Source organism: Gobio gobio, assembly GCF_949357685.1.
Source record: "Gobio gobio genome assembly, chromosome: 6".
Lineage (NCBI taxonomy): Eukaryota > Metazoa > Chordata > Actinopteri > Cypriniformes > Gobionidae > Gobio > Gobio gobio.
In genome coordinates, this window is record NC_137102.1 from 40,287,256 (window position 1) to 40,302,397 (window position 15,142).

Here is a 15,142-nt window from a genome sequence, read left to right on the forward strand (position 1 = left end):
AAAGGGTTACTTCACCGATTAGCATTAAGCTTTGTATCAGTAGAAACCCGGTAGTATATTCAAATGACCGTGCTTCCCTCCCTTATGTCCCCCTGAGACAAGAGATTTTTGTATTTTTTGTCTGAAAAAAAAAAAAACTCACGACGACGCAAAAAACGCCATCTAGCGTCATTGGAGGCTTTTTTGGCCAGAGGCTAAAGACTACAGCCAGTAGTAGGAGCTAGTTCTGCATGTTTTTAACCTGCCCATAGGGGTTGGATCTCACTCAGCGAATGTAAAATGCGCACGGCCGCTCGGGCATTCATAACGGAGTGTAGGCCTGTCACGATAACAAATTTTGCTGGACGATAAATTGGCCAAGAAATTATTGCGATAAACGATAATATTGTCGTTCTGAGACCAGTTTCATCTAAAATAATGATAATGGCATAATAATGCAGGTACACCTTTTCAAAGATCAATAAACTTTTATTTCTAAAGACTATTTAACACTGAAAATGGAAAACATTTTAAATATCCACAATAAATGAACAAAACAACCAAAAACAATAAAAGCAATGGACTCTGTCTGTTAACAAAAATGCACTTGAATAAATACCAAAAACAATAAATAAAATGGATGAAAACTGCAACGGATGATTGTGTTTTAGGTGCATATTAGGGGTGGCAGGTTCACAAAGCCCACGGTTTTTATCACGGTTTTAGGGTCACGGTTTTCGGTTCTGTACGGTTCTTATTGTTGTTTTTTCTTTTAATTGTTAAAGGTCCTGTTCTTCGTGATCACATTTTTCAAACTTTAGTTAGTGTGTAATGTTGCTGTTAGAGCATAAATAATACCTGTAAAATGATAAAGCTCAAAGTTCAATGCCAAGCAAGATATTTTATTTAACAGAAGTTCCCTTTCAAAGCCTACAGCGAACAGCCGGTTTGGACTACATCCCTGTACTCCCTGCTTTAATGACGTCAATAGAACAGTTTGTTGACTAACCTCCGCCCACAAGAATACGCAAAAAAGGGGGCGTGGTCTTGTTGCTCTCCCACGTGGAGAAGAGGAAGTGTTGTAGAGTGTGTTTGTCGTCATGTCCCAGACGCTGTTATTTTCATCCCGGAGTCAAATCACCTTTGTTTGGCCTTCAGGGACGCGGTACTTTGAGCGCATGCATCTCCCCGTTATGGTAAGAGACGTGACCTTTCCGGGAAACGTGCGCTAAGCTGCTGTCCAATCGGGAACCGCTGGCACAATCAGAACTCGTTACGTATTTCTGAAGGAGGGACTTAATAGAATAAGGAAATCATCAAGCTGTTTTTAGGACAGTGAAAACAGCGGTATACAGATAAGTAAATTGTGTGGAAAATACTGCGTTTTTTTTACACGCGAAACATGAACACATGTTATATTGCACACTGTAAACACAATCAAAGCTTCAAAAGGCACCCAGCCTGTGCGTCGAGTATAATTACCTCCCCAAACGGACAAGGCGCGCGCGCGCAGTCAGCGAGAGAGAGAGTGTGAGATGAGGAAAACAAACAAGAATGCAAGTGGAAATTATCGCGGCCAGGAAAATTATCGAGCTTATTTAATTAATTAATTGATTTATTGAATATCGCGACAGGCCTAACGGAGTGTTCTCAATGAATTCCAGTTAAGCTTCCATAGGCATGAACTGAAAACGCGCCCGACTGGACACGCACAGTGAATGACTGCGAGACCATGAATTAATGAAAATGCGGCCGTGAATGAATGCTGGTCGGCCGTGCTCATTTTCTTTTCAGTTTAGAATTAGCGTCAAATTCAGGGACGGGTTGCTTGAATTGTGGGTTCATTAGCCTACTATTCTTAATGAAAAACAGAACAAGAAAACGGTACAATGACAAACTCATTTAAATAGGCGCATTTCGCTTTGAAACCAGATCTTCCGTGATCATCTTGTTTATCAGCTGTTTGCTCGTGATGAATGAAATCTGACTCCTACTGCGTTTGTGCTGCGACTCATTCGGCTCATGCTGTTTTAGTCAGACACGTTAAGTTTTTAATTTTAGTGTCTGTTCTCTAACTGAACTAAATTATTTTATTACTATAAAAATGAAAACTACGTTGGGGACGTACCGTGGTGGGAAAAAGATGTAATTATTTTATGGTTTGTATGTTTGTGTGTGTGTGTATATGTGTGTGAGAGAGAGAGAGATAATGGAAGCAATCAGAATACGGGTGTTTCTAAAACACACGCAGCGCCACCGCGCACCTGCAGTTAAAATCTAAGCTCGGAATCATTGGAGAGAGAACATTTTCTCCAACCTCAACCCCTTTTTCTTTAAGGCCAGGTATATGATATGTGTAACGTGCTAAGTTGATGCTTCTTCGCAGACTTTACTCTCGCGTGTCACGTGACCAGTGTTTTATCATATCGCAATATTATCGCAAATGCAATTAATCGTTCAGCCCTACCTAAAACATAACTTAACCCTTTAACTGACATCTCTACTGTACAGTAGACCTTAATTTGATAGGGAATACATCAGTCAAAAGGAGGAGAGAGCAATCTTTCCACGGCTCTACTGTACCACCCCTGTGTCTGCTGTCCAGGGGTGCATGGGCCTTCCAGTTTTCAAGTGACAGCAGCAGTTTCCAAACTTCAGTCAGTCACACAAAAGGAAGAATGGAAAGATAAAGAGTTAAGGCATGTGATTAATTGCTGTAGATTATCTTTTTCTCCCTTGAATGATATATCAATTCAGACAAGTAAGAGTTTACATTTACATTATTAAACGAAATCACCTACTACGGCCAGCCATTGAATACTATGGGACTATTTATTATTATTATTTTATATATAAACAGAGTGAGCTGATGCAGGAAAGGTAAATGATCCAAGTGCCCAAAACATGAGAATTGTTTATTTTAAGCTTCAAGCGAATGCATTAGTGTTTAACATACCCTGTCATTTGCTTTGACAAATGTGTGTCAGCGCAAAACGTTCATTTTACAGGTTATATCCACTGATCTATATAGAGAACAGTAGTTATAATCTCATCTGTAAATGCTACTACTTTACGGGATTATTTCCATTTTGCATGAAAACCTGACAGTCAGTTTCAAACAGACAGAACGCAGTCGAGAGGGAGACCAATAATATTCAGCGCAAAAACATTCATTTAGTTGAAATATCTGCTGTTGGACTCTAAATTTAGTTTTAAAAAGTCAACATGTAATTTAAGTATTTTATGAGAGTACTAACTGTAAAGGGATCAAATGAATATAAATGCAAGACGTTTCTACAGGATAAAGAAATGACAATAACAGGCAGTGTGTCCATAGAGTGTGTGTGTGTGTGTTCCTGCAGAACATTCCTCTTATCTGCTAACACTGAGTGTGTTTTTGTTTTTCTCTCATATCATTTTAACGTAGGAATTTAAATACCTTTACAAAAATTAACCATGGTTCTATTAGATAGTAAAACAATGTTTTTTTATTATAATAAAACCATGTTTTTGCCGTATTGATTACCATTTGTATAAACACACAAATACCATATAGTTAAACTATGGACTATGGTTAATTTGTGGTTACCATTGAATAACTACAATTATCCTGTGATTTATTCATATTATTTTTGTTTGTTTTATTCTATGTAAAACCATGGTTAACTTATGTAAAACCATGGTTAATTTATGTAAGGGTAAGATATATTCACTATGTATGTTTTCATAGCACTCGGCTGACACGTTTGTTTGAAGGACAGCATTGGGCAGGATAAAACATTTTTTGTCAATAAAAAGGCTTTTTATCCGATTAATCAGAAAAATTATCCAACGCTCTCCATTGACTTTGCATTGCGGGAGGCTGCCTCATTGTCATTTCGGACTTATAACAAAAAACAGAACAATGTATAAAAGCTGATTTGTGACAAGGTGTACAGCAAACAAGCTATAAAAAAACACAGAAATAAGTTTTTATAAGCTGTCGACCCAAAAAAACGAGCGTTTAAGAAGATAAAAGTGGATACATGCAATACGAAGTGACGCTTCAGCAGGATGAATGGGTAAATTTTGGGATCCTGACACTCAGTATGTCTCAGTATGTGTATGTGTGCAGTAAACATTTTGTCACTGTTAAGTCAAATATCCAAATGTCCGTTTTATATATGATATTTCCTGTCGTTGATTACATTCCCCTCTAGTCGCCGTAGTTATCAGTGTAATATGACCTGTAGCGCTCTGTCTCAATGGCCTGAATCCACTTTTTTGTCCTTAAACGCTAGTTTTTTGGGTCAACAGCTTATAAAAACGTCTGGGTTTTTGCCTCTGGGTTTTGTTTAGCTTGTTTGCAGTTCACTTTGTCACATATCAGCTTTTATACATTGTTCAGTTTTTTGTAATAAGTCCGAAATGACAAGGAGGCAGCCTCCCGCAATGCAAAGTCAATGGAGACGGTTTGATTGTTTTCCCCCCCGGTCGGCGTGGTCTTCAGATTATGACGCGTGTCGCTCTGTCTCTATGCAGTTAATCAGTATTTCATTAAATTTGTACATGATCTTGCTTCTAAATTTTCAGATGATGAGACAAACAGGAACAATATAAGTTAGGAACAATTTAATTTCAACAGCAGATGAGAACTCTTTTACCATCAGAGAAGTGGACCAGGCAGTGGTACTTAAAGCTAGTTCGGACCTGAATACCACTTTATCCAGAGACACATTCAATATAGTCTCCATTAAAACTGGAACATTTCCAGATACTTGGGAAAAAAACACTAGTTAAGCCCGTCTTTAAGTCCGGGAATACTGCAGATGCCAGTAACTTTCGACCAATAAGTCTAGTCCCGGTAGAGTCTAAATTATTGGAGAAAATAGATTCAGAACAACTAATTAAATGCTTAGAAACACATCTCTATCTGCACCCACAACAGTATGTTTCAGACAGAATTGCTCAATTGAATCTGCCATCTGTGAATTATTGGAAAATATTGTGCAGTCACTTGACAAAGGAAACATGGTGGGTGCAGTGTTCCTGGACTTAAAGAAGGCCTTCGATACCGTAAATCATAGCCTCCTTATGTCAAAACTATCATCTTTTAATTTGTCAAAGCAGGCACTCTTATGGTTTGAGTCATATATACAGGGTTGAGAGCAATGTGTTGTTATTGATAATGTAAAATCTGCCCAGTGTAAAATTATGACAGGAATCCCTCAGGGAACTATACTGGGGTCCATTCTCTTTAGCCTGTACATCAGGCTAGAGTTAAATTCACAATTATCTTTAGAGACAAAAACTGACTTCTAAAATATATTTGCCGTTCTTGCCAGCATTTTGCAGATGTTATATAAAACCCAATGTTTTGCAAGACTGACAGTTTTCCTGTAGCTCACACTAGTGAATGCGATTCCCAGTCAATGCATGAACTGAATGCAAGTGTGCCACTACATGAATGTGAATTGTATTATCGAAGCCTATTGAAGAGAAACAAGCGTTTACCTGTTGACCTCTGCTTGAACTTTTCGCTCTTATTCTTCCTCCACTTCCAGGGCTTGAAGAGGCGTCCCAGGGTGGCGAACTTGCTCCTGCAGTGGACGGGCTGCACCAGGGACTCGGAGCGGATGGAGGCCAACTTCTCCACCTCCTCTGCTGTGGAGGAACACAGAGGCTCAGACTGGAGCAACACACAGGAGCGTCACTCCCGTCACACGGTTTCTCTGCGAACGGCACACTGTGTGCCATTTCTCTGCTACTGGAGGTGTTTAAACTGCAGCGCCAGAAGTAGGTCAAACACCGTCCCTACTGACACACACTAGTAGAGCATCATCACAGCTCAACACCAGGCTCATGTGAACAGAACACGCAAGGACTCTGTGATGAAGGACATGTTCGAGCACGTGCTGTTCACAGGCAGCAGGTATTTATAACTCCACCCTAATCACATTAACACGCATGTGACGTACATTAATCAAAGAGGAATTTAATGAAGAGGATTAAACCATGGGATTTAATATGACGGCACGTTTGCTCATGGTCTGACTGTATGATCTGCACTGAAAGAGCTCAACGCGACGCTACCAAACCACAACATCCCATTCAAGTCAGTGGACAACTTCCAACTTCCAAAGTCAGTGGACAAACAGCTATAAACAGAGGCTTAGAAGCCTTTCACCAAAGTTTCACCTTAAAATCCAATTATATTAAATATTGCAGTGAATATTGCATTGTGAAAAACTCCACTCCCTCTTGCAGTGACATCTCTTCTCTGATGACGAGGGCGGGGCAACCTGTCACTCACGTGAGATCCACCAATAGCAAACCACAACAATCTAAACATCCAACCAATTCCCCACGGATAAAACCAAGCCCCGCCCTACATTTGTTCTTGTTTGAAAAGCGTTTGACACGGACCACTAGGGGAAAAAAAGACAAGCTCAACTTGTTTTAATCCATGCTGACTTTAACCTAAGTATAGCACTGTTCATTGAACATCTGAACTTCTTTTGACAGTTGACAGAATGATTGAGTCGACCAATGAAATTGGCTGGGGGGGGGGGGGGGGGGGGGGGTAGAAAACCACAATAACAATAAAACAGTAAAGACGCCCATATAGCTAACCCTTGACAGACGACTTTACATATGACAGGAACGGTACATAATTCAGATTCAGATCCAACTATTTTAACATGACACGCCATATTAAAAACGCGACGCTCGTGACGCTATACGCGACGCACGTGCGTCAGTCGCATCATGTGTACAAAATAATAATTAAATACAACAAAAGCCGAACGCGACGTCCATCTATATAACGCACATGAACATACTGTTGAAGACAAATGAAACGCGAGTGATGGCGTGAACGCGCGCGGTTTACTCACCGTCCTGCGCGTGGCTGCCGCGGCTGCAGTTGCTGCATATGTGTTTGATCTCTTTGCCAATGTGGCAGTGAATCATGAAGGGCATGTTGTTGTGATGCTGCTGCTGCTGCTGCGGATTCTTATTCTCCTTCTTGTAATTCAGAGACATCATCCTGACCAGGCTGAAGCCCTTGTTCTTCGGCTTCCCCGCGGGCGCGTTATTGCCCCAGATGCCGTGCATGACTGTGTGATCCACCACAGACATGATGATGGAGGAGATGATGAGGATGATGGTGGAGATGAGTGCGTCTCTGAGCAGGACTGAAAGGAGGCGCGCGCTCTCTCAAGCGGAGGCGCGCAGTGTGTACGCCGGTCCTTGTGCCCCCTCTAGACCCACACACTGGAACTGCAGGCGGAGCCATCGGTGCAGGGCAGGCCGTGTCTCAAATCACAGCTGATGCACATTGCACAGTGATTGTTATGCTCGGTTCACTCTATCAGTCACTCTTATTTCTACACACTGACAGTTACCAACTGGAATGATCTATTTGCCTCCACATACATACACAAACAATTTCAGCATAACACACAAGTCCTACAGTTAGGCCTACACTATGTGAAGTCTCAGTATGCATTATTGTACTAACAACACACATATCCCACAGTGCAATGAGCCTGACCTTAAATTTCCAAGTGTGACAAATGAACTGAAGAATTTATTTTTTATTTTTATGATCATTACCACCATAAGTGAAGACATTTTACACAAAACTTAAAGGGATAGTTCACCCAAAAATGAAAATTCTGTCATCATTTACTCACCCTAGAGTTGTTCCAAACCTGTATGAGTTTCTTTGTTCTGTTGAACACAAAAGAAGACATTTAGAAGAATGTTTGTAACCAAGCAGAGAGAGCAACCATTGATTACCATAGTAAGGAAAAACATACTATAGTAGTCAATGGTTGCTCTCTCCGCTTGGTTACAAACATTCTTCTAAATATCTTCTTTTGTGTTCAACAGAACAAAGAAACTCATATTCAATTTTCATTTTTGGGTGAACTATCCCTTTAAGACCTAATGCACGGATTTGCGTCATCTTTCTCAAAGTTTACTTAAGGCATCAGGCACGTGCAGAGGGGGTCTTTGGGTGCTCGAGCCCCTGCCCTTTTTCAAAATGAATCAAAAGTGCCCCTCTCAGACACATCAATGATAATATCGTGGTCAATAAAACTAAATAAATGTGATTATTATAACATGACATTGATGACAATGTATACAATAGTAACGAACGGCTCAAAAGTCGGACAATTTCTGTTGAGGCGTTGCCATAACGCGTTGCTATGGGTTGCGTGCCTTTTGATTGACAGCTGATTTTCCTCTGTTCGGAAGCGGCTCTCGAGCCAAATATGGTCCTTTCAGAGAGTGTGTGGCCTTACGGGAAAAAAAGTAAACCAATATTTTTTTTCATCCATAATCAGAGCTAATGTGTTGAATTACAAATCTATATATTATATATTTTAAAGTATTACACAATTCATCAATGCCCGTTTGTCATCATGTATATACACCAACCAATCGTGATCTGGCAAAGCAAGTTCAAATTCCATTGGGCATGTGAAGTGGAGCGGTAATTTTCTGTTCTTATTCATAAATCGGTTGAAAATTACATGGACAGACGAACTAACGTTTCGGGCTTTCGGTACGGTGCGCGCGTGTACCGAACGGTTATGAATGCAATCTATAACAGTTAACAGTCGGCTTGTTTAAAGCGCGGAACACACTTCAATCCGAGTTCCCACACGAACATATTAAGTATTCAGTCCATTTTATCACGAAATTCAAACGATAAATGCCGTTTTAACGCTCTATTATGTGACGTGACAGATTGAAGCGTATCAGTTCAACTTCAAGCGGCAGCGCGAGTGAACGCGATCATCTCTTCCTAAATAAATTAATATCTAAAGGTATGTTGAGGATACATTACAACTTACTGAAACGTATCATATGTTGTGTAATCGCTCCTCTTTCACTGAATACATGCACTATATTAGCCTATATATATGCGTTATATTAGCCTATATATATTCATTAAATACCACTTAGCCTGTTAGTGATGTCTTGTTTATTTAATGTATGTTTAAATAAACCTGTCATGAAAATTACAGCCACTAAATTATTATAGTTTACAGCATTATCTTTAAGAAACTTTTAGTTATAACTTAATTCATTTAAGGACAGACACAATTTTTTTTTTCATTAAACCACTGTTGAATAAAAATTAATAAAAAGCAATTTTGTAAAACTGCTGTACCGAATCCATACCGAACTGTGACTTCAAAACCGAGGTACGTACCGAACCGTCAGTTTTGTGTACCGTTACACCCCTAAAATATATATATTTACATATTGCCCCTATTTTACATTTGAGCCCCTGCCTCTGAAGAACTCTCTGCACGGCCCTGTAAGGCATATATAGACTATGTCTACTAGAATACTCATCAAGATGGACATGTTGACATACTTTTTGTTCAAGAGCAAGACTTGAAAGAGAACTCAATATTTGCGCGCTGTGAGACATGTGCACGCTTTCTGATGAGTGCACAGAGGCAAATTTTCTCACAGCGCGCACGACTTCTCATTCGCGTCTTCTGGCACTACACCCGGGTGATGGCGGCGAAAATGACTGGTCATATTCGAACATACGGCAGCACTCGCATGCATTGAACAAAGTTTACAAAGAGAGAATTATTTGAAAAAAAGATTTATATATATTTGAAGGACTTTTACATGGCACCCCTGCTCTCGTCAGACGGGACCCCGGTTGGGAAACTGTTCTAAGGGAATAAAGACATAATGGTTTATTATGCAAGGTCTTTATAAACCACTGATAACATAGTTATGTATATTATATTGAATTTCTGTTAATAGATCCTCATAAATACTACACACTGCACCTTTAAGAGTACTGACCGCAGGGCTCGACATTGAGCCTCGACATGTGTTTGTAAATCGGTCATTCACTTGTCTGAATAAAAAAGTTGCTTGTCGTGTCTTGTAAATATAATTTATTCTAAAGCAATATTCTCATCAGTGTTCTATCAGCTTTGACATATTTAAATGTGCTTATCTGTGATATTTACCTGAGGGCATTTTTACCTCTATAAATGGCTTTTTTTTTCTAATCTTATTGAATGTAAGCCTCATCTTTCATTTTAAATTCTTAACTTTGATCAATAAATTAAATTAGAATAATAGCACACTATAGGGCTGTTGCCAATAAAATTAAATCATTTACACTGAAAAATTACAACTGCATTAAATAATGTTGATTTATGGGAAACGGTCATTCATTCGATTCATTCAATCGATTCATTCAAACGCTGAATCATTCAGTAATGAAACACGACTGAGTAGGTGCGTTTACATGGAGCACTGTAATCGATTTAAAAGTCCAATCCGAATGAAAATGCTCCATATAAACACCTCAATCGGATTAAAAATGCCCAAACGGAATGAAATTGTAATCGGTTTGAGAGAGGTGGGATAAACCTTTACAAGAACCGATCAAATGAAAAATTCCAACATATAAAGAGTGTGACGTGAAATATAGCGCGCACCCCTACCATAGATAGTAAAAGAAATGGACACAGCGACCCCATAGACTTCACAGAGAAAAAGTGAAGTCAAGTAGAAGCACTTACTTCCTGATGGCTGAGAGTACTGCGCAGCCTCAGATTGAGCTTGACGACGTAGATGTGACGTGAGCAACCTGTCTGACAGTGGCAAGTCTTCTAGTAGTTGTGCAAAGTGAAATCTGAATCACGTTGTTGAAATGTTTTGTCACGTTGCTTTTGGCTCTCTATGGGCCTCTCCACATGCTTCTCCCTTAACTTTATCGGACTTTATGCCTCCACGTCCCCCCGATTGCCTCATAGACAGTAAAAGATTGCCTGCGAGCTTCTCCTCAGGTCTATACGGTAATTTCTCTGCGCGCCGAGAGTCGCGTGGTTATGACGCAATTGTTAGCCTATTTTTTACAAAAACAGCTTCTATCAGTGGCGGTTCTAGGGGGGTGGCCAGGGGGGCCGGTGCCCCCGTGTCAACAAGCCTGGCCCCCCCTCTGGCCCCCGTAAATTTGGAATCACATCGCACCAAACAATGTTCTGAAACTGGTTGCAATGTGCGTTTTTTGCTGTGGCGGTGTGTGATGAAAAGAGCACTTTATTGTGTCATAACCAATAACCAATGCAGAGAAGCAATGAGGAGGCTGCGCGCTGTGGCGCGCAAGTGATGTCTGTTTATGAATGATTCGTCACTCAGTCTGCATTCGCTCAAATAGTTGTAAAACGCGGGCTATAGCGGTTGCTACGCTCTTGATTATAGATAAAATAAGCTCTCTTTATACACGTTGTGTTGAATGTAACTGCACCCTTACGCAGCAGTGATAGCTACTGGAGATTAATTTTACTGACTTGACGACTTTGAATTCCATTCAGTCATTTCGTTCATTTACTGGTAGTTAAAATATATTTTTTCAATGGCTAATTTCTCCGAACACGTCCACATATGTAATCTTTGATCATATTCCGAATTAGGAAGATGCAGCCAAAGATAAATTATGACCAACGCAATGAAAGAACCGTTCATGTGCGAATATGACAGAGATAGGCATACCCGAGAAAAGATACAGAATAATGTAATTTCAGTCTTGTTCACATATAGCGAGAAATAATATTATTTTATCCAATTGTCCAGTGTTGCTTATAGAGTATTAGATGTTTGTTTTGATGTCTATGCTAACTTTGCGAAGAGTCTGCTAACAGAGAGCAGGTAGGCTACAAAACATGTAAAATAAATGGTTTAGTTTTACTTTTATAAATTGAGCATGCATGATCATATTACAGATACATTACTTTTCAAATAAATAAATGAACTTGAAATGATTTTACTTCACGTGTAGAGACTGCAGATCGAGTGATACAGTACATGGCCAAATAAAAGACTTTCAATAATCTGGGAATAAAATAAAGGGTTAGTTCCCCCTAAAAGAAAATAAAAACACCTAATGTAACTCACCCTCGTGTTGTTCCAAAACCTGTATTGTTAGAATGTCATTAACCAAACCATTTCAGTGCCAGAATGTCCATAAAATTCAAGATATGCGGCAGAAATGCCCCTGTTTGAGTTTTAGACTCAGAGCGTTTTTACACTGGGCACGTTTGTTGTGGTCCGCGTCAGAGCGCGTTCTACACCGCGAATACACCGCAGGCTCCCTCTCGCTCGTATCCAAGGTAAATCATCAACACTATCATCCCTTACACATGTGTTGTATTGAACTAAATACACCGTCATCTGATAAAATGTATGCGCAGGTTACTTTTCTTGCGCACCCGAGTCTATCTTATAATATATAATACAGTCTTATGTATCCTGTTTATATATATATATATATATATATATATATATATATATATATATATATATATATATATATATATATATATATATATATATATATATATATATACATATATATATATATATATATTAACAAAAGTACATATTTTGAATAGGCTATCATAATGTTTATAGTTATTTTATGTTTATTTCCATTTGTTTAGCTACGCATTTGTGTTGCCTCTATCCAAAAAAATACATATACAATGGTTATTAGCAGTTGTGTACTTTGTTTTTGATTCATTATTGCATTAAATATTATTATATTGGATCTAACTATAATTACCCAGTTGTGAATCATATGACCAGTGGATCGTCCGTGGGTGGCCAGAAAACATTTATTATAAACCAGCGGCTCGGTAGCGGACCACTGTCGGAAAAGTGGTGGCTGCCGCCGGTGGTCCGCTAGGAAAACGATGAGCAAAATGCCAGCGGGCCGCCGGTGGGCCGCCAACTTTGCCTCCAGTGGTCCGCCACTGGCCCGCTAGTCGTATTAGCTTGTTGCTTTCAAATTCCCATGAATCGCAGCACAGCTCGAGCGCAATTTGCGCAACCGAGCTCAGACTACCTCCTTCAGGCAGTCTCGAATTCAGTTCCCCTGAGCTCAGCTCACCCGGGTCCGCATGACAACTTTCACATTACCAATTATTCAAACTAAACTGCCAGTGTGAAAACGCCCTCACATTTACATCATGATATAGACTAAGCAATATAACATGAGTAACGAGTGCAATATCACACAAGTTCTGTATTTCTACCCAGAATAGCATGAGTGCAAATGCGATAGGCCTACTGATCTTATACAACAGTTTAATAAAATAAATAAGTTAATATTGTGTTCAACATAAGAAAGTCCTATTTGGAACGACATGGGGGTGAGTAAATGGTGATAGAATTTTCAGGTGAACTACCTAATTATCTACTGGTTAAGATAAATGTTAACGTGTGCCCCCTAAAAGCACAAGTGGCCCCTGCCTGGCCCCCATAGTTACCGTGGTCTAGAACCGCCACTGGCTTCTATGGGGCGATAGTGTAAGATACAAGGTAATGGAGCCTTTTACACATTGTCGTGTTTCTTTAGAAATAAACAATGGACAAGGAGTCTTTAAGCGCCTCAGATGCAAAGTTATTCGCTGTCAAAGTGACACCAAAATGAATGGGAGTCAATGGGATGCTAACAGCAGGTGATGGCTTGGTTAGCAATGGCTGCCCCTATGGAAGGTACGCTTTCCGGGCGCTGGATTACCCCCTTGGCCTCTACCACCAAAGAGTGCGTGCTGCGCTCACTCACAGTAGGTTATAACGTTGACAAGAGAGGAAAGTTAATTTTTCTGAGGTGTTAAACTTTTTATTTCGTAACAAGTTATGAAGATAATGTTGGAATAATGGCACAGACATAGCCTGGGTACACCATCTCATCTGACAGCGTTGTCCCAGCCTCCCAGGCACTTTTTTGCTTCAACTGTGTCTGACAGAAAGAAAAAAATTTTGGAGGTGATTCTTACACTTTACAACAAATAAATAGGTTTATAAACTGTATAAGTCCTGGTGGCCGTTGATAGTTGCCATGGCAACCAGGAACACATCAAGTTGCTGGAGAGGACAATGTCGACATTTCTCTCTGTTTCTCATCAGTTATATAAAAAAAGTTCAACAACTGCTTCAAATTGGTTAAGTAACATTATCACGATCTACTTAAGTTACTTTTGTTAATATTTATACCTCTGTGATTATGGTATCTTTCCTTAATCATCTGAAATATCTATGCGTTTAGTATTTATCTACTAGTAATGATGTTGAGCACGTCTTGAATGCTTTCATTCATGTTTCACTGTATATCCTATGTTTTTATTCATAATTTGGGTGCATTTTATTGTTAATTTTGTTTTTTAAAATAAATGAACTGAATTCATTTTGAGTCTGCATTAATCATTCATACTGTAGCTGTTGAAATAATCATTGTATTAGTTAGGACATAAATTAGGTTAAACTACTGCATGTCCGCCAGCAGAAAAATAAATATAAAACTATTGAACTATTGATCCACGAACGTCGCAGTTATTATAACTGGCAACATTACGAATCTGATGCGGCAGACAAACTGCGCATGTCACAAAATTATTCAGATTGAAAGTCAGCACATGTAAACACCAGATCGGTTTTTAATAACGTCTCATGTAAACTGTCCCCCGAATCTTTCAATCGGAATGATTTTAATAGGAATGACATAAAAGTGTGCATGTAAGCGTAAGCTGTGAGACGCACTGTGGTTCTGCTGTGATCTTTGATAAAATGCTAATAGAACAAAAACAGTCAATATTGCATCTAAAATGTTCATGATTTAAAATGTACTACTTGTATAATGAACTGTCGTATGAAATCAGTGTCACATTTTCAATCGTGGTGGTATTCAGGAAAACAGCACTCTTGGTCGTGTGATGTTACTTAACCCTTAAATGCATACCTCGGGTCTTTAGCGACCCGGGACATCATTCACTACCTTCCTCCTCATTAATTTTTTAAAGTTAGACATCAACCTTCTTAGTATTCCTTAATCAATCCATTTGAAACAATATAACAAGAAAAAAATAATAAAAGTATAATTGAATGCCTGTTTTTCCACTAGTTTTTGTAAAAATTGTATAGGGTCGGTAACGACCAGAGGTGTGTAAGATTGTACATATATTTTTTCTGCACAACAATAAATGAATCTATAATGACAAAATAAGTGCAATTCACCTTTACTCCACAAGGTGGCAATGTCTGATACACAATGATGAAGTGACGTTTCACTCATAGTTACCTCAGACAGAAAACGAAACAGTAATAATTATAATCTGCAAAAATGGCT

The 15,142-nt window shown here is 39.2% G+C and overlaps 1 protein-coding gene across 2 annotated transcripts in view; it reads right to left on the minus strand.

Moving 5' to 3' along the window:
* LOC307127429 (phosphatase and actin regulator 1) overlaps positions 1–15,142 on the minus strand; it is a 74,410-nt gene that overhangs the window by 25,193 nt on the left and 34,075 nt on the right. The window contains exons 1-2 of one of the 2 annotated variants that reach the window (XM_079818646.1): positions 6,855–7,192; positions 5,473–5,622 (exon numbers count right to left, since the gene is read on the minus strand). In XM_079818646.1, the coding sequence (XP_079674772.1) occupies positions 5,473–5,622; positions 6,855–7,098 (394 nt within the window). In that variant the 5' untranslated portion in view covers positions 7,099–7,192. Of the gene's footprint in view, positions 1–5,472; positions 5,623–6,854; positions 7,193–15,142 lie in introns of those variants that run through there. The other variant, XM_079818647.1, reaches the window with a different exon arrangement.